Source organism: Lampetra planeri, chromosome 4 (genome assembly GCF_965212315.1).
Source record: "Lampetra planeri chromosome 4, kcLamPlan1.2.h2, whole genome shotgun sequence".
NCBI lineage: Eukaryota > Metazoa > Chordata > Hyperoartia > Petromyzontiformes > Petromyzontidae > Lampetra > Lampetra planeri.
This window is the reverse complement of record NC_136110.1, coordinates 9,018,477-9,042,819: the sequence shown is the minus strand read 5'-3', so window position 1 is coordinate 9,042,819 and position 24,343 is coordinate 9,018,477. Positions and strand designations below refer to the sequence as shown.

The window sequence follows — 24,343 nt, the reverse complement described above, 5'->3', positions numbered from 1 at the left end:
TGCACATTTAATATTTCTGAATGTGTAGGCAGTCCCTACGCAGTCCGATTTCTTTGATTCAGAACCAAGCGAAAGCATACAGAAGCGTAATACCTCTTTTACCACAGACACTTAATTTTAAGTATCATTGCATGTCCAGTGTATGTTTCTGTTTTTTTAAAAGAAGGTTATGTTACGGTAAATTATATTATAATTTCAATGCATGTTTAACTTTAAAAGACAGAGTTTTCATATGGATTTTTTACATGAATAAAAAACTTTACACATCATTCCATAATATTGTGCAGCAATTGAAAGCCCTTGTTGATATATAAATGTGGCGATTTGGAAAGAGTCAAATCTCTTTGGGAATCTCAAAAATGATTTCAGATTTCCAGAAAGCATCCATTTTCTGCAATCCGCATCCAGCGATTGCGCCAATAAATCTTTGAAATTGAAGTGCATTTCAACAGATCAGGGGGGCATCAGGCAGTAAATCACAACCCCCAAAATGCTGTTCAATTTCATAGGCGAGCGTAATTTTCACATATTTAACTGCAAGGCAAAGCTTTAATAATGTTGGGAGACACTTGCTATTTGCCCGGTTTAATAAACAAACTCTGCTTCCCATAAGGATTGCAGCCTCAATTTAAGGGAATGCAATTTAGATAAGGAAATGCACTGCATAAATTTGATGTTACAATTTAAACCGAACACTACACTTCAAATGTTTTTATAATTTATTAAAATTAGCACATGCACGCACACACACACCAGGAACTGCATATAAAAGACACATAGCAATGAGAATCTCATACATTTGAAAACATCTAATTATAAATACATACATAGTTTCTGAACTCTTTGTTCTGAAACACATTTGTATTTAAACTAAGCGTAACAAACAACATTGGATATAATTACCCAGCAGTTACACCTATAGGCGTTCAGTTCAACAGAAAGCATTAATTTAGATTTTTTTTTTTACATTCTTGAAATGCTCACAATATTGACAAACTGTCAAATACATTACTCTGTTTATTCTAGGATGTGCGATGGATGTCCATCAAGAGTAGGAGAATAATGGTCTTTGGTAAGGTACATGAAAATTGTCAATGTTTTTTTAATATATACAAATATCAAAGGACAATAAAATGTGTTTATATCCATATATGAATCCACTACGGGTTTGAGGCCTCCCCATGTGGGTGTTTGGCAATACTTCACCATACTGGTCAGTGCTGATTTGTGAAAGGGGGGACTGTGAACAGTTCAGATGTCACCGAACACTTATGTCAGCTGTGGATATCATACTCAGGTCGTCAGGGTCACAACACAGTGCACTTACTACTGTGCTACTGGTCCAACCAATTTTTATGTAGAATTCCTACCAAGGCAAATGTAATCTTATAACCAAGCCATCAAGTCAAGCATGAGGTTGTTCAATAATACATTGTGTGATATTAACCACTAAGGCACAGTCATGCCTTGGTTGATTTTTAGCAAAACAAATATAGTGTAGATGTTATCATGTGTATTGTTAAATTTGTAAACAAGCAAAAAAGAATCGTGCATCACGTGCAGTTTTGTATGGCACTTTAAAACAGTATAAACATTTGAACCACAACATCCGTGCATTAGCATGTGATGAATCCAAAATTATACGTAAGGATACCACTAATAATAAAATATTTAAAAATACTTTTTTTAAACACGCTTTAATGAAATGTACTGTCCGAGCTGCCCCTCCCCCTGCCCCCTTCCCCCATCGCCCCTCCCCTCCTTCCACATCCTCCGCCCCTCGGCGTGGCTCCACGAGGCTTGCCATAACGTAAGGGACCGTTGTGATTTACAGCCAACGTGAGTTAAGCGTGGACAATTAGAGCCGTAAAAAATATTGTTTAAAAATATATTTTTTATTTTTTAATGATAGAATATAGTATTGTCATCAGTATGACATACCTATACCAAGTTTGCAGTCGATACGGCATTGGGAAGACGGTTGAAATCGAGTTACAAGATTTGAGGATACGACAACAGAGTAAGTTCAATAAAGCGTGTAAAATGTAAAAAAATATGTTTTGGATTTTTTATGATAGAATATAGTCTTGTCATCAGTATGACATAGGTATTTCAAGGTTGCAGTCGATAGCACATAGGGAAGTGGGTAAACATTGAGTTACAAGATTTTTGTTTGAGGATACAACAGAGTGAGTTAAATAAAAGCGTGTAATAATAAAAATAGAAATGGGTGAGCAGTGGTGCAGCGCTTATTGCACTGCACTATGAACCCAGTGACAGTTTGATTGCTGCCCATGGCTGACATCAGTGGTGAGTGATATCTGAACTGATCACATACAGCCAACCACACTGACTAACATGGTGCAGTATGGTCAAACAGCCTACTTGACCAACAAGGTAAAGGGGAGGCCTTCATTCAGTAGTGGATTTCCAAAATAAGTATCATTGTTCATATTATTTCATTATTACTATTATTAAGAATATACTGTACTGGTCAATACATTTTGCATACTACTTGTTAAATATTCTGGGTACTTTGAAGACATACGGATACATGTACTGTCCCAAAAAAAACATTGCTGCTAATGTTTTATATAAATACAGCTTTGCTCCTCGGGGGTAAGGAAGCAATCTCCATTTTAAGCTAGCCTCCTGTGCACATGCACTAATGAAAAGGACCTTTCATTTAAAGAGCAACGCTTACCACCTATTTGGGCATCGCACACTTGATTGGTAATCACACCGTCGTTTTTGATGTGAAAAGCGGAATGGGGAGAAGTGTGGCATAGGATGTAAAAAAAAAGTGGCAAGTGACAAAATGTCAAGCATGCAAAGGACATGTCTTGCTGTGTCATCATTAGACTACTGGTTATCAAAGTTGCAAGTGAGCTCGCTAGTAATTTCAGTTTATAGAAACGATGATTCGATGACTACATCCCATTGTAAAGCTTTTTGCGGAATAACCAACACAAAATGGGCATTCATGACCTCAAAAACGAATTTACAAAGGTGTGGTATTGTGTGCAATTAGTTCTTAGTACGTTTAATTTCCATACAAGGACAGTCAAATATCTGCTTCAAAGAGGTTTAGACTAGAAACACATAACAATGTATATCCAGTTTATCAACTGCCCATCAAACAGGTTGTTGCAATCTATAAAAAAAAATGTGACTTCAGATTTATCTAAGACGTCAATCGGACAAGGCTAATAGATTGAAAGCAGTAAACCGATATATAGAAGAATGAAAATATTACATCTGTAGAGATCTTAATGAATCAGATGCCAAGCAGCTACTACACACTCCTGTTGAATGTAGCATGCTGTCAAATTTAACACGCCATCTCATAGGCAATGTAGCTTGGCCTTTGGCTCAGCTAGTGGTAATAAACACAAAGCTTTTTAGATGAGGTCAATTCAAGGGCTGGAACCAGCCTGCCAGTGAGAGTATTCGATTTTATTTCACGTAAGAGCTAGATGCATTACTGGATGCATTTTTCAATCCACTGCTGGATGAAGCCCGCCCCCCACCTCCATTCCATGCGAGTTGTGTGGGGGTTGTTTTATCCATACTTTACCACGTTGATCAGTGCGGGTTGGTGAAGGCGGACAGCAAAAACATGGGAACATAGTATAATGCAATATATTTTTCTGCGCTATGCTTTGCTGCCCAAAACATATCCCTACAGCTAACACCTGTTTTATGATTGGTGGTCGCACATCCAAATCAAAAGCCTAACCATGCTTCGCTACCAAGATCTGATTAAAACGGGTGCATTTTGGGTGATTTGGGCATAGTCTGCATTTAAATTACCAAATTATTTAAAACTTTGGTGATTTTTGATGCTAGGAATGTTTTGTGAGTTACATTTTTAAAACGTTTGTGAAAATTATGTATCTAAATATACCATGTCATTACTCTCCAGTTTAAGCGTAATGTTCTTAGATTAACAAGTCAATTTTGCTCAGCAGCAGCTAATTAAGGAACTGATACACATTCTGTTGCTATTCGTCTACCAATGACAAAGAACCCCCAATAAACAATCCACAGATAAAATCAACACACCATAAATGTTGCAAATGTTCATAAATGGATGTTGACCATGCGGCTACAACTATTTGAAATATATATTTGTGAAACAATGCACTCCATTGGCCAATTGTGCACATACAGTGCCGGCTACAGTGCCCGTTTCTAAGCAACGACATGAATAAAATTCCCAAATCTGACATTTTCACGATGCAGCACTACTGGAGGGAACGAACCTATTGGTTTCATATTGTCGCTTTATTTTTGCAATATGAAATGCCTGCGCTGTAGCAAGACCTCAATACATGCATAACTGGAAACCTTGGTCTTACATCCATTACACTGGTCAACAAAAAAACGTTTTTTGGCCTGGACTTTTGCAGCTGTTTTAGACTAATTTCAGGGTGCTGATTCCAAATCTGATCTCAGATTTGCTCTATCACATCTTATTATGCTATCGGCATACCCTATTTTCATTGATTTTACTCGAAATTAACTCTGTCACTTATGATTGCAAGTTGTTGCGAGTCAGTGACTGCTTTAGTGTTAAAATATGGTGCTGTATTTTTAGGATAGTGTGTTTATAATATAATTTTATGTAGATTTCCACATTTATTTAATATTTTTCTTCTGCAGTTTTTATTGAAAATGCAATATTTGATATCTCAAAAACCTGATGTGATAGACAAAAACTGATGCCAGATTTGGAATCAGCACCCCAAATTTACCTTAAACCCGTTGGAATACCTTATGCCAGAAAAAGTGTGTTGACCAGTGTTATGAGCAAGGTTAATCTCTAGCTCTATGGATCTCTTACAGGGTGCTTGTTTATGTTCTTGTGTGGCTTGTGTGTTTATGTTAAATAATGGACAAAAACTATCTGTCCTACGCTGTGGTGTGCTTATCTCACACACAATACCCTGCCAGGTGATCAGTAACAGGGGATAGTGGGAATATTTGTACGCTGCTTAACGCAGTACATTTTGTAGCAGCAGTGGAGTGTTTCAAATCCCAGGTAATGATTCCCTAAGACTGTGGTAACCACGTTGCAGATAAGAAGTATCTGAGCAGGAGAGAAGTGCATTTTTAAATGCACGCACATCTAGTGATCATGATGTCTAGCGAGGGCTAAACATATCCTGACCTTGATTTATTGGGCTCAGATTGCTCGTGACCCTAGTCTAACTGTATGGCTGTGTCTAATGCAAACCTGTTGTTTTTTTACGTTTATTATGCCATTTTATATAAGTAATCCAAGTGATGATTGTACAATCAGTTTTTTTTATTAAATAGCATGCAATTAACTTAACACAAACTATATTTATAATTAAGATACCCATCATTAAAATGAAATGACATTGTGTCTCATTAAATGCAAATTTCATCAAAGATAATACAAAATGTGTAGCTTCTTTCTGTCAGAATTCATAGTATATACTATTCAGCACAACTGCATCTGCAAATCTTATTAAATCAATTATTTGTATTTCAAATTACATTTTCTCATTTTAATATTCCTCTCAAATTCGTATACATGTACAGCATATTTGTCAATGTACTGCTGGATGAAGGCCTGTCCATAACATTTGAGTTATGGGTGTTTATGGCGCACTCAGATCCTTGGATGAATTGCGCCTATAAATGTCAATTATTAATTATTATTATCTGATCATACTTCACCACGCTAGTCAATGCGGGTTAGTGAAGAAGGGGAGCATATGACAGCAGAGGAAGTACACTACAACAGTGTTTCTCCTGCAAGGCCCTATGCAAGGCAGCAGCCTACAACAACCCGACGTGCACAGCAGTCACTCATCCAAGCAGTTTCCTGGCTCATCCCTGCTTGGCTCATGAAATATGACGTGACTGGGCTTATACCATATTATATGGCCATGTTAGCATTTGTATGCAGTACTTTTTTATTATTATTTATATGTTTCTCATATAGTACTATATATTTACACAATATTACTATAAATAAAACATTATATTGTGCTCTGATTTGATTATTTACGTGTAACTAATATGGTACTAGCTTGCAAGATTTAACATGCAATGCATAAAAAAGTAAAATAAATCTTTTGAAGTTGACTTGCTAAAATACATAATCAGTTTTTCATCTGAATTTCATGTTTCAAACATTTGGGGGATATCCAAACCCTCATTTACTTCAACATAGAAAATCCTAAAGATTGCACAAACAGCACTGCTTCAAGCTAGCACACTTTTCAAAAAAATATGTACAGTATGTACAGCACACGTATTGATTGGTAAGCAGTCACATTTAAACATGTTATACATATAACTTCTATTGTTTTGTGTAAAAGGCTTTATAGCTTATACGAAAGCTTCATATACTATCAAATGCATGAAACATGTTAATAACGATGCTACATTTTGTTGGTTACATCTCCATATTATTATTAGCATCGATATCACTTAACAATAATACAATTAGTGTCTAAATACAAAAAAAACATATCCATGCAAATTGCGTTAAGCAAAAACTATTTCCCCATAAATAATGTAACAATAAAGTTTGGCGATATACGATGTACTACGCACACAAATATGGCAGGACAAATAACGGAGTGTACCTTGCCACGTTACTGTATCATTTTGCGTACTGTTTCGTACAGCTGAGCCGCACAGCTCTAGAAAGTAGTTAATCGTCAACCACTCAAAAACCGCGTTATAACGGGCGCATTCCACTACATAATGGACCCAGAAGAATCGTGTTATAGCAACAACGCGTTAAACGACTTACTGTACAAAGAAGTAAAGAGAGAGGTGGAGACAGACAGGGCAACTATATAAAATACAAGTTTTGCTGGCTGGCTGGATGGGCAAGTTACGAGTCATATTTTGTTTAAATAGCACAAAGGGGATAAAACTATTCGTATTGGATGGATGTGTCCTAAATAAAATATCTGCAGCTTGAAAACATCTACGCCCCTCTCTGTAACTGCTGTGATAAGGAACCATAAAATAGAACAATGCATCTCGAATCACGTTTGCCATCAACTCATGCACAGTTGATTTATTCACCAATTTTGTGCAGCCCATTGCCCATTTGAAAGAAGTCACCCATGCAATGAGCACAAACGTTTCGTGACAGAAGTGACTATATGCATGTGCAACATTTGGGAATATGCGCATGAAGAACTGTTATCTTGCCAATGAATTGGGTCATATATGCACTTAAGAGGCCATAATCAACCGTGAACATTCTCATTCCCCCACATTAACGTTGACAAAAACACACTCCATTCCACGATGTCTATCTCAATCCCGTGTTCTGGTACCACCAGATATATATTGTCAATTGTTTAAGCGTTTCCCTGGTGTGATGGAATGTATTGCTAAACCTGCGCTTTACAGGTAGGGTTTGTGGATCAGGGATACGAGGCAGTTAATTGACAGCAGTGCACCAATATGGATGCTGACTATCAGTACAGACTATAGAGTAGTACCCCCTCAATGTGCAAATGTGTTCTCCAGATAATGTCCTTTCCGCACACATACAAAACCATTAATCAAACAGAAAATGATCAAACGTCCCAAATCAGTACCCTCCAAAAAAAGTGTTATAATAATTTCACCAGGCATGTTGCTATGACAAACACAGCACTGGTTATGAAGGAGGTTTGAGGCAATGGTCAATAGCAGCTGGTCTTAGATTTCATAAACAGTTGTGGGTTGGAAAGGTGAAAGCTCATAGACATCCGTCTTATATTCAGCATCATATTCCATTGTCAGAGGCGGTGTTGAGTTTGTGAAAGGGCAGACTAAAAGGCCATATTCAAACCTGATTTGAAGCCATATTCAGTTTTACTATTCTGAATAGTGTTGTATGTGTGCTCTTTCCATACATGTATTTTTAAAAGTGATAGATTGAGTACACCTATGTTAAGATGAGACATATACGAGTTCACCCCTGTATTAAACAAAAAACTCCAAGATTGTTAATTCGTGGTGTAAAGGTCTGACCATTGACAACTGCTTTTACAACCACTCTATGACCAATCAAAGACTGTGGCAGCATCCTGTGAAAACACACACAAGGAGCCTCCTTCCTCTCCATCCATCACCATATGGATCAGGACAGTTAATTACATTCAAACAGCTCGAGGTCTTTCGGTGATGGAGAGTTCATATTCATTGCTGATGTCAAACATCACACGTAAATGCTCAGGTGATGGTGAATGGCTTAAATACATGTGTAGAGTACCGTGAGTACCTAATGAGGGGGGGGTGCGGGAAAAGGGAGAGCCGGAGGGAGGAGCCGGCTGGGGGGATAAAAGGGACCTCGCGAGAGGGATTAGGGGGTCGTTGGGGAGGAGAAGAGCATGCAGGAAGACGTTCCGGGCCGCCGCCAAGGGAGCTACAGGTCGAGGTGGTCTCACCTCGTCGCCGGCAGTGTTGGATGATACCCTGCCGGAGAAGACGAGTGTGGATGCCTAGGGGTAGCTGTAGCAGGCGGTGTGTCAGGGGTGGGAAGTCCGTGGGATGGACGGAGATTAGTGTGCACCCGCCGCGGGTGGAAGTTTCAGGTGGGAGAGAGTGTAAAGGGAGTAGTGCGTGAGAGTAAATAAATGGCAAGCAGCCCTGAGCAAGAATCTCGTCTCTGTCTGATTCACTACATTGGTCTCAGAAGTGACCGTCAAACCTTCGCTGGCGTTATGTCAAAAGTGGCGGCAAAGCGCAAGAAAGTACCTGTGGTGCAGTCGGACGATGAGGACACCGTTGATATCGTCCTCACGACGCAGGGACCTCGGAGATGCACCCCGCTGAGCTGCTTACAATAGCTACGGTCAGTTTTTATAAGGGTGCGTGCAACTAACCTCAAATTTAAGCCCCAGAAGTGCCATTTGCTGCAATCCTCAGTCAGGTATTTGGGTCACGTCGTGAGCGCATGGGGGGTGGCTAATCACCCTGAGAAAACTGCGTGCGTGCATGGCCGATCCCTAAGTTGGTGGCTGAAGTTCGCAGTTTTGTCGGGTTCGCCTCCTACTACCGCCGATTCGTCCACGACTTCGCGACTATTGCCAAGCCACTTCACGCGCTGACTGCCAAGGGCCAAAAATTTCACTGGGGTGCTGAAGAAGAAGCAGCGTTTGTTGCAATCAGGGACTCTCTCACTAACGCGCCCCCATTGGGGTTCCTCAATTTTAGCTTGCCCTTTGTTCTGGACACTGATGCCAGCGATACGGGCATTGGAGCTGTTAAGTCCCAGAGAGTCGAAAGGGTTGTGGCTTATGGCAGCCACGTGTTGTCCCCCGCAAAGCAGCATTACTGTGTGACGCGTAGGGAGCTGCTGTCCATCGTCCATTTTATGCAGCTGTATAGGCCTTACTTTTTTGTCGTCCGTACAGACCATGCTGCCTTAAAGTACTCCTTGCGGATAGACCAACCTTCGGGTCAGCTGTTCCGCTGGCTCGAAGTGTTGCAGGAATAGTCATTCGAAGTCGTTCATAGGAAGGGTGCGCAGCACAGTAACACAGACGCCTTGTCGCGGTTGCCGCCGCGTGACGGATGTGCATGCGCATCAGGCGCCAGTCGCTGCAGGCCCACTACCATAAATGCGCCCCATTTGGTGGCAGTGGCCGAAGCAACGCCCCTCGACAGGGCGCCGTTGCCAGCATACTATGGGCTGGGCCTTACGGCCCATGAATGGTCCTGCCTGCAGATAGAGGACGCCTCGCTGCTTAAGGTGCGACGCCGCGTTGAACTTGCTGACCAAACGGCCTCTCCTGCAAGCGCCCCAGTGGTGACCCTTCAGCATGGCCTCCTCATGCGGTGGGATGCTGAGTTCCAGACGTATTGTGTTGTGGTGCCCACGGTCCCCTGAGGGAGGCTTACCCGGGTTGTTCGTGAGAAAGTGATACATTTCGGTGTTCGGAAAACGTTGAACACTATTAAACGTGACTACTATTGGCCGGGTATGGAGGACGACGTGGCATTATTTGTCAAGGGTTGTCAGGATTGTGCTCACCGGAAACCACCGGCTCGGCAAGACTGGCCCCTGCTGCAATCCATCCAGGTTGAACGGGTTAATGAGCTAGTGGCCCTCGACATCCTGGGACTGTTTCCAGTCTCGCAAAGGGGCCATAAATACCTCCATGTCAGAGTGGAGTACCTCACCAACTGGCCTATGGCATGGCCCTTGCCGGATCAGTCGGTCGCGTCCATAGCCAATACCTTTGTGCACGGATATGTGTTGGACAAGGGGGCCCCCGAGCAACTCTTGACTGACCAGGGCCAAAATGTTCCCTCTAGGCTGCTCAAGGAGGTCTGTCACCTCCTGGGCATGAAGAAATTTAGGACGTAACCCTACCACCCTCAAACTGATGGGATGGTAGAGCGGTTGCATCAGAGCCTCACGTCCATGCTGTGCCACCAGGTGAACGCGGGCCAATTCGATTGGGACTTGCATGTCCCGGAGGCCCTTGCGGTGTACTGGTTAGCCCTTCATGCCTCAATGGGATTCTCCACATCTTATTTGGTGTACGGGAGGGAACCAGAACCCCCCAACCATGTCCAATTTGGCTTGGACTCGTCAGGGAAGGGATCTGCGGTGCCTACCCCCATGCGGGTTACGCTTGATAGGTTGCGGGAAGCAGGCGAGGCCACTGCGAGCAGTTCGGCCAAACGGCAAGCGGCGATCGAGCGATTGGTGGTGCACCAGGGCTCTTAAACTCCGTGGGGAGTCGGCGATAAAGCTTGGCTGCATTGCCCGCACGTGCCCCTGGGGACATCCCATAAATTACATCGCCCGTGGCAGGGTCCCGTGGAGGTTGTTGAGGTCCAAAGACCGCAGTGCATGCGCATCCGGTTCGGCCAGCGCTGTTGGATTGTGCACCCTTCTAGGTTGAAGAGGTATGTGCCCTGTTCCATCGATTCATCCCCAATCCGAGAGCGGTGGGTGTCTGATGTGTCCGATTAACCGGGCCGCCGGTGTTGGGAAGCGGTGCGTCAAGGTGGTTCTTCTTCTCTGCCCGCAGTGCATAGTTCCCGAGGAACAGCCTGCGCGCCTGTCAGGGGGAGAGCCGTCTCGCAGGACCGTAACGCCACCGTGCGGCCAGGCTCCGGCTCGCGGGGGCGGACCAGCCTTAAGAACAAGGTCCAGGAACGGGCTGTTCCGTTGAGCGCCCTTCCTGAACCCAACAGCTCGACTTTGCATTTTGCCACTGGCGGTGTGCTCGGCTCGGCGGATCATGTGGCCTTCTGCGAGGGCCATCTTGGCTCTTCACTTGCTTCCCGTGCTGATGTTCCTGTTCTCCCTGTGCTCCATGTTATTATTCTTCATGTTCTGATGTTTGGCTGCTTGTCGTAGGGGTCGTCCACATTTTCTTTTGTGTATAGGTGGTAACGTCGGCAGCCGGGACAGTAGGGTTTTTTTCACAGGGGGGGGGTGATGTAGAGGAGTACCCCGAGTACCCAATGAGGGGGGAACACGGGAAAAGGGGGAGCCGGAGGGAGGAGCCGGCCGGGGGGGATAAAAGGGACCTCACGAGAGGGATTAGGGGGGTCGTTGGGGAGGAGAAGAGCCTGCGGGAAGACATTTTGGGTCGCCGCCAAGGGAGCTACAGGTCGAGGAGGTCTCACCTCGTCGCCGGCGGTGTTGGTTGATCCCCCGCCGGAGAAGACGAGTGTGGAGGTCTAGGGGTAGCTGTAGCAGGCGGTGTGTGAGGGGTAGGACGTCCATGGGAAGGACGGAGATTAGTGCGCACCCACCGCGGGTGGAAGTGTCAGGGGGAAAGAGTGTAAAGGGGGTAGTGCGTGAGAGTAAATAAACGGCAAGCAGCCCTGAGCAAGAATCTTGTCTCCGTCTGGTTCATTACACGTGTTGTGCGTGAATATTCTGGGTGTTGCATATGTAGTAGCAGAACACTCGTTCGAGCACCTTAAAAGCTTCTACTCGGAACACAACTCAGCTTTTGCATCAGGCAGGCTCCAAGTTCTCTGCTTGTAAAATAAGTATGTTACCACCAAACAGAATCTGAGCATACATTGCCTCGAAAAAGTGTAGTCTTTGATGTTGGATCAGGCAGGCTCTGAGTGTTCTGTTAAAAAAATAAACGTTGCCACGATATTCCATAAGGCATAGCTCCTGAACTCATATACTGCTCTTGAAGTCATTGAAGTTTTTTCTCATGCCAAGCAATGAGCAACAACAGCAGCTTAGTAGTTGGTGTGTTGCCTAAAGAGTGTGCATTGTTAAGGTGCATACACCTCTACGAATTTTGTCAGGAACTTACCAGCTTGGAGTAAGGTGACCCTGGCCTGTCACTGGGTGAAGGATGCGTGATGTCTAACCGAGTGTGACCAAGGAAGCATTGTGCATGACACCAGAAGCAACACTGAAAGGCACTGTGAGCTGGAGAGACGTGCAACAGCCATCCAGCAGCACAGGAAAGGCCAGAGCAGTCAATTGCGGCCTTATTGGGTAGTTGTGGTCATCATGCAGCAGATAAGAGAGAATGGTAGCAAACTAAAGCAAAGCTTGCTTGGATAACAAAGTTTTTTACGTGTTGAGTGAGAGCGAGATCTTTCCTTGCTGGCAGGTCTCTGCATTACCTGTATCACCAAATCATACATTCCATCTTTCTACTAACCATTTCACTGGAGCCTTGCACCCTCCGCTTACACCAATGCAGTATCTTGGCACATATCATGTACACTGTACGTGTTGAATTGTTGTAAGAAGCATCATACCGAATGCTAATCTGAAATACTGGTTGATATTTCAAGATTATTAAATCACCAAGACTAAAAGCAACTTTTGGAGTGTTCTGTGGTTGTATTACTCCATGCATTATATGACTAACTTCTGACTGTTTCCTGCTGGCAAGATTTATGAGCTTTGGGACATGAGAAGTCATCTAATTTATCACTAAAAATAACATACCCCAAGGCAATAAGACAACGGTAACAATTATTTAATGATTAACACCTGCCTATACAATAATATAGTTTAAAATCCATACTCATAAAACAGTGGTGAAAATTCAACATTCATTTGAGCAGGGGCCAGTCTAATCATACAACCAATATCATTAAATCATATGAAGTACTATTGGAACCTCATTTGCCAGTAAAAATATGATAATTGGTTTTTTACCCTTCTATCTGGCAACAAAACTGACACCTTTTTACAAGGAGTCATGTTTGCATAGACCGCAATACCTGCAGTCATAAATACAAACAAAAGACATAACTCTGATAATGTGCACTGTCCTTGAAGTTGATTGGTCCACACCCGAGACAGCTTTCCTTAGAGCCTAGTCTCACATGGGTTGGACCAGAAGACGCCGAAAGGCGCACAACTCAAAGACAATGCACCATCAGAGTATGAGAGCTCGGGGCAAGCATCTACACTATTGGAACCTCATTTGCCAGTAAAAATATGATAATTGGTTTTTTTTTTTTTGTGCGCCTTTCGGCGTCTTCTGGTCCAACCCATGTGAGACTAGGCTCTAAGGAAAGCTGTCTCGGGTGTGGACCAATCAACTTCAAGGACAGTGCACATTATCAGAGTTATGTCTTTTGTTTGTATTTATGACTGCAGGTATTGCGGTCTATGCAAACATGACTCCTTGTAAAAAGGTGTCAGTTTTGTTGCCAGATAGAAGGGTAAAAAACCAATTATCATATTTTTACTGGCAAATGAGGTTCCAATAGTGTAGATGCTTGCCCCGAGCTCTCATACTCTGATGGTGCATTGTCTTTGAGTTGTGCGCCTTTCGGCGTCTTCTGGTCCAACCCATGTGAGACTAGGCTCTAAGGAAAGCTGTCTCGGGTGTGGACCAATCAACTTCAAGGACAGTGCACATTATCAGAGTTATGTCTTTTGTTTGTATTTATGACTGCAGGTATTGCGGTCTATGCAAACATGACTCCTTGTAAAAAGGTGTCAGTTTTGTTGCCAGATAGAAGGGTAAAAAACCAATTATCATATTTTTACTGGCAAATGAGGTTCCAATAGTGTAGATGCTTGCCCCGAGCTCTCATACTCTGATGGTGCATTGTCTTTGAGTTGTGCGCCTTTCGGCGTCTTCTGGTCCAACCCATGTGAGACTAGGCTCTAAGGAAAGCTGTCTCGGGTGTGGACCAATCAACTTCAAGGACAGTGCACATTATCAGAGTTATGTCTTTTGTTTGTATTTATGACTGCAGGTATTGCGGTCTATGCAAACATGACTCCTTGTAAAAAGGTGTCAGTTTTGTTGCCAGATAGAAGGGTAAAAAACCAATTATCATATTTTTACTGGCAAATGAGGTTCCAATAGTGTAGATGCTTGCCCCGAGCTCTCATACTCTGATGGTGCATTGTCTTTGAGTTGTGCGCCTTTCGGCGTCTTCTGGTCCAACCCATGTGAGACTAGGCTCTAAGGAAAGCTGTCTCGGGTGTGGACCAATCAACTTCAAGGACAGTGCACATTATCAGAGTTATGTCTTTTGTTTGTATTTATGACTGCAGGTATTGCGGTCTATGCAAACATGACTCCTTGTAAAAAGGTGTCAGTTTTGTTGCCAGATAGAAGGGTAAAAAACCAATTATCATATTTTTACTGGCAAATGAGGTTCCAATAGTGTAGATGCTTGCCCCGAGCTCTCATACTCTGATGGTGCATTGTCTTTGAGTTGTGCGCCTTTCGGCGTCTTCTGGTCCAACCCATGTGAGACTAGGCTCTAAGGAAAGCTGTCTCGGGTGTGGACCAATCAACTTCAAGGACAGTGCACATTATCAGAGTTATGTCTTTTGTTTGTATTTATGACTGCAGGTATTGCGGTCTATGCAAACATGACTCCTTGTAAAAAGGTGTCAGTTTTGTTGCCAGATAGAAGGGTAAAAAACCAATTCTCATATGAAGTATATATGGAATTCATCTTTTTGCCCACTATGTTCTTGTTAATTCTTTGTTGAACTCACTTCATGCAATATAATGGTACGCTCAATCTTGATTATCAACCAATATATATTTATGTTTGCTCTTTCCATTTAGGGTAAATTCTCCCACCTTGAATGTATCTTTAACTATCATGTTTTCAACACTTTTGCGACCCTTAATACATTATGTACCTAAAGCACGGTAAGCTGTGATCACGGTGTAAATTTTCACTCAAACAAAACTATTCCTTTATCAGGTATTCTATTCATAGCTGCATATGAATATTCTCATAACACAGAAACAATAAAGATGAGTGGAGAGTTAAGTGCTGCGATGTATTTTCAGGTCCTAGCTGATGTTAGTACACAGGATTGTCAGCAGCAGGAGTGCCGCAAAAATGACAGCTTTTCAGAGCATGCTTTATGGATGGCCTTTTCTGTGACACGATTGTGCAAAATATAAACCACAAGGGACATTGCCTGTGAAACTCCGATACTCCCACATCATATTTTAACCTTTAGCTTGTAGGCCTAGGCTTGTCTTCCAACAATAGTTCCCTCCGTGGTGTGAGCCATGCAATTAATAATGCTCCTGGTATTAATTCACAGGGATCTGCTATGGTAACATACAAAATAATCTCCCTTTAATTAAAATATACATATAATTCATATACTTAATAAATAACCACAAAAGATTAATGGAATTCCCTTGATTCCAGCTGCGATTCTGGATATATGCTGTAAAAGTCTGTCAGCTCATAAAACATTACACGCTGCACAGCACGTTGTGCCACAACCATTTGTTGTTGGCCAATTGATGTCTTGGGCCTTTGGACCTATTGTGCTTGGCAAACCGTAAAAAAAAGATATACTGGTCTTTGGCATTCATCTTCTTACCTTTCCTCCATTCTCCTCCAGTCTCTGCAGTACACTTGTAATCTGCTCCCGCAGCTTTTTGTCCATCATTCTCTTGTATAGCTGAACAAATAAATAATTCAATTATACTCAATTCAAATAAAAGCACTGTCAGACTCAAATGTGCAACAGGATGGTGATGCTATTCTCCATTGATATCATTGAGCCTGTGGTAAATATCCCAAATACCCATATAATGATCACTGTTGACTTGTAATATTAATTGTATCTGCCCCAGAGGCATCGGAGGTTGAAAGTGAATCTCTACCAGGATTTAAACTTGCAGCCTTCCAATTGTGAGTTAAGGGTTCAAACCAGATGGCGAGATTAAAAGTATTATTAACCAATCGAATATAAAATGGACATGTGCTTTACCATTATGGGGGAAACAACAATACTGTATAATCCTTTTAAATAAAACTGTACACTGTACATCAGGTAATTGGAAAAAAATGCAATTAAATAATTTATGTTGGCTTTGGTTCTGTGTACTCTGCCTACGGCAACATTACAACATGTGCGTTTCACACTTGAATAAGATTCCATACATAGGAATTATAAAATGCATTGCGATGTCATTTATACGAGCTTTATATATCTGCACGTACATACTGATTCAGTAATGGGACCAAAATATCTGGTAATGTCTTTTAAAGCAGCAAACAAAATTTATTTACTCACAGTTCTGAGCTGATGAAGGAGAATCAGTATTTATTAAAGGCAAGGGCCAGTATCTCAACAGGACAACCACTTTTGACTTCCTATCAAGCAATGCTCACCAGGATGTGAATTCAGTTTTCCTTTAGCTTTATCCCAGCCATATGATAAAAAACACAGCATATTATTTTGAGTACATTCATTACATACCTTAACAATTATTAACAAATACGTGTCAAATGGAGATGGCTTAAGAAATTTCCACAATCCTTTTTCAACAATAATCACCATATTCTAGTGTATGTTAAAGTCACATGTCAACAGCAATGGCAACTTACGCTGGTCAGCAGAAGCTTGAGATGACCATTAATTGCTGGTCCAACGACAGCACTTAGCTGCTCAAGGGCCTTTAGACCCCTGAGAAACACCTCTGGATCAGAGTGAGACTGCCAAAAGAGCACATATTATATAGACCACATCTTACACACTGCTTGCAGTATAAGAGGTTTGATATGCTATTGTTAATCAAACCTCAATTCACTTGTTAATTAGGCCACACCTTGTCCTGTCTTTGTATTAAAATTCAATCCTATAACTTTATAAAAATTCAGCTGCCTGTAATAACCACCCTATCAAACTATTTCAGTGTTGTCTAGAATAAACGCTGTATAGCACAAACCCTTCACCTCTCATGGGTTTAGTTATCGTGGTTTTGCACCAAATTTATTGAGGTACAATTCGGCGATCGCGCTCCTGTGGCTCGACCATTCGCGGTTGAACGCGAGATTCCTGTACACATTATAACTGCACTGCTTGTGATGATGCTGCCACAAAATGACACACGTGCCATCTTATCTCCATCTTGTCTCCCAAGCGGCCCAGGGCACGGGTTTCCAAGCTCCGGTGAGGAGGCAGTAAGGTTCAGTTGCACGATTAATGTAGTATACAGCGCTGTACACATCCATCTACAGTATCCGCACACTACATTTTTTTTCATTCTCTGCATTACTGTATAGGTTATATTTAACACTAGAAAATAGTAATCATTTTACATACTTCCCGCTTAATGTTTGGGTTCATGTAGTGTAATAAAAAACAAAAGGGGTGGGTATCATATTACGAACCATGAACCAAATCCATTTACCTTTGAATTTGCGAATCACAGATTTTCCGATTGTGACTATATTCAAGAACATAACCCCCCGCGATGGACAAGGGTTTGCTGCATTGAAAGGAACATTTCAAATATAATCAAATGAAAACCATTATGTTCAAGTTAAAATCCACATTATGCTTGAACAAATCACAATCATGAAAAATGTCCTCAATGTATAATTTTAATGTATGAGTTGGCAAACTTATGATTTCATGACAAAGTCAATTATTTTCATTGGTATATCTGTCAAACCACAGATGCCCTGATCAAATTGTTCCACGTCATTATAAAGCAGGACAGGGGCTATATATCATTTTTGACACAATATTACACGCCAACTGCTCAAATCACATCGAATAAGACTAATGAAATGGTAACATTTTCACATTCAACTGTCGCCAAGCATTTTGAAATGTACATAGGCGACTTGATAGTTTACCGTTGTTACATGGGCATAAGGATGGTGATGAAAATAAACAGCGGAGGAATGTTCTGACTGTAGTACATCAACAAATATTTGAATGCAATTTTTGAAAAGATTGAAAATATGGTGGGCAAATATGGATCATTTTATAGTTGCAAATTGCTTTATTTATAAAATAAACAATAAGAAAAATATATAAATAATGGAAATAAACTCACATTCACTTGTTTACCATTACAAACAGAAAATTATTGTGGATTTTATTACTGAAGAAAATGTGTCGCTATTACAGCTTTAAAATAAACATCAGTGCTTAAATGTATTTTTATTAAAACAGCTCAACGTATCATGCCACATCAATGAGTACTGTTATCAAGACATCTAACAGGTCCCAAAAATAACCTGGTAGGGGGCCATCCATTTAGTCTGTACGCATGAAGGGGGGAGGGGGGGTTAACCCAAATGCGTACGCTTGCGTATGGAGGGTCTAGTGACAATGTTTCTACGCATAGGAAAGGGGGGGGGGGGTGAAGCCTCGATAATAATTTGTCTACATTGGCCGTCAAATGAGTTAGATAGTCCGGCGGTGGACTATCTGTTTGCTTAAACACGTTAATATTATTAATCCTTGATCGTTTCTGCGTGGATTAAATATCGGCCGTTGTATAGGATTGGGGGGGGGGGATGCGTCAAGCGTACTTACGCAGGTGGGGGGGGGGGTGTAAAAAGTACGTGTGCGTACAGGGAGGGGGGGGGAGGGGTCAAGTTTTGACAGATTTTTGCGTACATACGAAAGGAATGCCCCCTATCTGCTTGGAACGTTTATATTTTCATTTGACATTGAGTCACTCAATTACATTTGCATATGTCATCCTAATTTTTTGTTATGATTTTTTTTACACTGTATGTAGCTTAATTAGAACAGATTATTCATTATAAATGTGTAGTGAGTTCAACTGAGTCGCAGACTTACTCTTTGGAGGCAACACATTTATTAACACCAACACATGGGGTAACTGCCCCTTAACAGAATAACAACCTATGGTGGTGACCACCAGGCTAACTAAACTAATTACACCGTAACTAGCTACAACGGACCGGACCCCAGCTTGGGTCCAGGTTCAGGTGTTGGAGACTCTGTAGGACGTAGAACGTAGGTTTCTTCAGGATGAACAACAGCGCCGGTCCCTCTGGGGGACCCGGCTTATATCCTCCGCGGCGTGGCTGGCGCCGCCCTTGGCCACGACCACCTTCCAGAATCCTCGAGCAGGATTTTGACCCTGACACGTGACCACCACTAGCCCCCACTTGGGGCCCCTGTGTAGACTTAACCGGTCACGTGTCCTCTGGGGTCAACCAGAGTGCCACGGCCCTTAGTAACCCCATTTCCATGGCCGGCACTCCCACACCCTCTCCTATAGGGGCCGGCACTGCACGCCAAACGTGGTGCCATCCAGAGCTATCGATCAGCGCTCACCGAGCCCCTCTAGGGCCGGTACTGCACCCACATCCTGGTGGTGTCCGCGATGTCAAATACACCGCACGCCGTGCCTCACTCGGGCCGGCATTACACAGTGACATCCCGCGATGTCACTGCATCACTCCCCCCCCCCCCCTTCGTAGCACTCAGCCATCCTGGCTGTCAACTCCCCCTTTAACAACGAACAAAGTGAATAAAGTGAATAAAACCCCAATGTGTACCTCAACAAATAAATACCCCAACCCACCTATACAATATATACAATATCTACAAATGTACAGTAATGGATGGGAAAGGGGATGGAAGTACAGAACAACAATAAGCAAAAGCAAGGGGGGAGAGATAGAGATTTTTTTTTAGTAAAACGCGAACGCCCGGAACTCCCTCCAGCACCAGCATCTCCCACCCTCCCCGTGCAACAACACCTGCAACCACATCAACCGGTCCCCTTCAGGGTTTAAACAATTTGGGCGATGTACCCACCGGTATCTGTGGGCAGGGCAGCGAGGCTTTGTCACCTGGAGCCCACTCATGTGCGGAAGAACGGAGACCCCTCAGCCGCTCATCTGCCAATTGGCGCGAATTGGAATATTCTCTGGAAGCCTCACGCACTTCTGAAAGCCTCTGAAGGGTAAAGCGCATGGAGTCGGAAGTTTTAGATTTTGCTTTGTTTGGTGCAGCATGTAATTGGACATCAATCGGGGGGTCGTGTTCCCTTCCGTACATTGAAAAAAATGGCGAGTAGCTGGTGGACGTGTGAGGGGCCATTCTATAGGCAGCCAGGACCCCGGGAACATGCAAGTCCCAGTCAAGCTGGGACTCGCTGACCTGATGACTCAACATGGAGGTCAGAGTCCTGTGCAGCCGTTCCACCATTCCATCCGTCTGGGGGTGGTTGTTCCCAACAAGTCGCACACCTCCCGCAGTAATTTAGAAGAAAAATGTTTGCCCTGATCGGTCAAAAGACGCTCAGGGGCACCCTTGTCCATCACATAGCCATCGAGAAAATGCCTCGGTGATGACCACCGCCAACTGGTTGGGGAGCGGCCAGGCCATCGGCCAACGTGAGAAATACTCGACGTTGGAGCGACCGGTCAGCCCGATCAATTTGCGAACCCTCACGCACCGACGCACGACGTGAATGAAAGCCGACCGATCGCGATGAGTGAGGTGGATTCAGGGGCCAAGTGTGCGATGTATAGTGGAGTGGAGGACGGTCGGGCGGACGACGGCGGTAGTCCGGGGAGGCGTCGTCGTGGTACGCAACAGCCCGATGAAACATGTCCCGGTAGGCCGCAGTTGTAGCACACGACGAGCCCGCTCCCAGGACGAGGAGAAGTCTTCCGCCATCGTTGTTATTCATCCCATCACGCCATGCCATCCCCTCGCCAAACCGTCTAGGGTCGATGCGCAGGCTTGGACAGGCTGCACGTCTTCAGGTGTATCACGCACCTCGCGAGGCGCGGAACATGCCGCCAACCCCTTATGTCGTTGCAAGAGCAGATGCGCCTGGATGCATCTTGCAACCTTGAGGGAAGACAAGTCGTCTTCACCGACGGCCGGCAGGACGATATGGAGGTCTTTTGCAAACACCAACAATCTCTCGAGGACCAGCGAGTCGATTCCATCGTGGTCCATCTTGGGAAAGGCATTCTTTGCTAGCGCCAATAGCGTGCTACGGAAGGCGAGGGGCGTCTCGGCCTCCCCCCTCCTCCGCGCAGCAAACTTATGGTGCACATTTGACACTGGTTTGTAGATCGCCATTATTTGAGCAAATGCTTGATGCAGCGTGGCCCTCTGCGATGGCGGAATGGTGAGAAATGCCACCAAGGCGTCGTCGTCAAGCGCGGCGGGCAGCGCTCTCAGCATCTCCGACTCCGTCCACCCCACCAAGTCACCATTCCTCAAAAATCTGCGCTTGAAGGCCACCCAGTCGCCTCTGGCAGAAGTAAATTCTGTAACAAATGGTAGTCGTCGCCGAAGAGATGGAAAGTCAACAGGCGAACTTGACGCAGGCACACTTTTGGCGGGCTTCTCGCTCCGCTCCTCAAGCAAAATGGTGGCCGCACACGCGGGCTGCGCCATGGAGGTTCCCTCTTGGCGGAAAATAGCGGTGGGATGTTGAGTTCTGCGCGGCTCCGTTGCTCTCTCCTCCACCGCTGGCTCATCGCGGTAGAGCTCCGCGACGATGGACGCCGCGACTTGGAGGAGTTCTGCGAGGTGGGAGTGTGCTGTGTGGCGCTCCTTCCCTGACGACGGTGAGCTGTCGCGTGGATGGTCAACGCGCTGCTCCGCCGACGGTACCTCACTTCCTTTCTCCGGGACCGCCATCCACGGGGCTGTTTGAGGGAAAACGTCTTCATCCTCATCGTCCGACGTCCTGGTACGTGGTCTGCTTCGCGTAAACATGACCTAACTCAGCTAGCTTACTAAAAGAACGTTTGGCCACTTCCGACACAAGTTGTAGTGAGTTCAACTGAGAATAACAACCTATGGTGGTGACCATCAGGCTAACTAAACTAATTACACTGTAACTAGCTACAACGGACCGGACCCCAGCTTGGGTCCAGGTCCACGTGTTGGAGACTCTGTAGGACGTAGAACGTAGAACGTAGGTTTCTTCAGGATGAACAGCGTCAGTCCCTCTGGGGGACCCGGCTTATATCCTCTGTGGCGTGGCTGGCTCCGCCCTTGGCCAGGACCACCTTCCAGAATCCTCGAGCAGGATCTCGACCCTGACACGTGACCACCCCTAGCCCCCAACCAGAGTGCCACGGCCCTTAGTAACCCCATTTCCATGGCCAGCACTCCCACACCCTATCCTGTAGGGGCCAGCACTGCACGCCAAGCGTGGTGCCATCCAGCGCTATCGATCAGTGCTCACCGAGCCCCTCTAGGGCCGGTACTGCACCCACATCCTAGTGGTGTCCGCGATGTCAATACACCGCACGCCGTGCCTCTCTCGGGCCGGCATTACACAATGACATCCCGCGATGTCACTACAAATGTAAAGTATCAACATCAAAACATTGGAAATGTTTTTTAATTCAACGCAACTTTTGTAATCACACTCTGCTGCAATTCTCAACAAGACTAAACCTTGATTAGGTTTATCACAAGTAATGTTATAGGATGCATAACATTGTTTATCCAGTAAATTACAAAACTACAGCATCCCCACTGAGTTATAAAAAATGTGTGAGAAGTTGTTAAGATGGTATGGATAACATGAAACCTACGAGTTCATAATAAAAAAAAAAGATTAAAAGCTGGATAATTGCAGACAATGCTGTATTATTTTAAAATAATTTATCGAACTTATTAACAAAGTGAGCTATGATATCAGATAGTGCATGCTATAGTGTCACATTATAAATGCATTTTATATTAGGAGAAACATGTACACGAACAGCGTGACCCATAGGCAATGATGCCAACAATAAAATGCCCTAATGAAATGCATCAGTGCTATACGTGGTATGATTAATAGGCAACACTTGCAATATTAATGAGATTTTTAATCAATTGCACCATTACATTACCCATTCCCGTCATATCCAATTAACCAGCAAAAACAACGACAGGTGAAAAACCGTAATAATACCATAAACCCGATAAGAAGGGTTAAGGGTTTACTAAACTGGTATAGCAATGCTTGGGATTTAATGAGGCAAAGAACAGGAGGTGACAACCATATCATGAATTAAATACAATATATTTCCACATGTTTCATTAAATATTGCACACAGTGTTATATTGAAATTAATCATTTGAATTAATAGCTCCAACAAATTTGAATATGCTCAAATAATGCAGTATCCCTAAGCAGTGGGGGGGGGGGGAAATGCCCAACAGTGTGTCTCAGTGTGTTTATTTACAGGGGACATTGGTTGCAGTGATTTCTCTCTGCACTGCAATCCTGGCAAATATGGGCTTGATTCCCAACCACGGGTAACAGCAGGGGAAAGTGGTAACTGAACCAGTCCTGAGCCTCTCCTTACTTGATTTATCCCTAAATAGTTACAAGATGCATTGGCCTGACACTGCTGATGAGACTGTTTTTCGACGCGGTTCCAGTTTTATCGTGCTGAATCGATACTGCTGGAATTGTGCACATCCATAAGACCATGGGGCCGATGAGTTGTGTTAAAAATACTATTATTTTTTGTGGCGAGGGAAATATGTGCAGGAGGCATTTTGTATGCTCATCTATTTACTATTTATGTTCTCCACAATGACCCAAATGATTGTTAAGCATTGTGTACAAGTCAACACTGGGAAGCAGTGTGGCATGATGGTGGCCCATTTTGCGCTGTCTGCCTCAACAAGTAATCAATATGAACATCATTGACCCCAGTTGTATTGGGGACATAACAACAAGTGGCATTCACAAATCCAAAAAATTTGATATTATGGGATTAACTCAGTGAAGATATAGATATTTATAAATCTAAATAAATGTAGAGGTATAGACATTTTATGTCATCATCTGCCATCATCTATCCACTGCTGGATGAAATCATCCCGAAGCAATCGTCATTTCTCATGTTATTTTTTGCATCAATCCATATAGCTCTTGCGCACAAGCTGATCTCATCACTCCATCTGGGCGAATGTATATGTATAATGGTTTCCGACAAATGTAGAATTATTATTTAGTTTAAACAAAGATGCATGTTCTGTGTACAGACTTATGGCTCACTACTGCTTATAAGAAATAACATATGTAATGTGCATATAAAATGATTGAACAATAAACATGAATTCAAGCCATTTGATAGAATAATA

General features: G+C 43.5%; 1 protein-coding gene across 1 annotated transcript in view; it reads right to left on the bottom strand.

Moving 5' to 3' along the window:
• Window positions 1-24,343, bottom strand: part of PACRGL (parkin coregulated like) — a 44,960-nt gene that overhangs the window by 5,645 nt on the left and 14,972 nt on the right. Inside the window, exons 6-7 of the mRNA XM_078593225.1 lie at window positions 16,834-16,941; window positions 15,821-15,901 (exon numbers count right to left, since the gene is read on the bottom strand). Of these exons, the coding sequence (XP_078449351.1) occupies window positions 15,821-15,901; window positions 16,834-16,941 (189 nt within the window). The remainder of the gene's footprint in view (window positions 1-15,820; window positions 15,902-16,833; window positions 16,942-24,343) is intronic.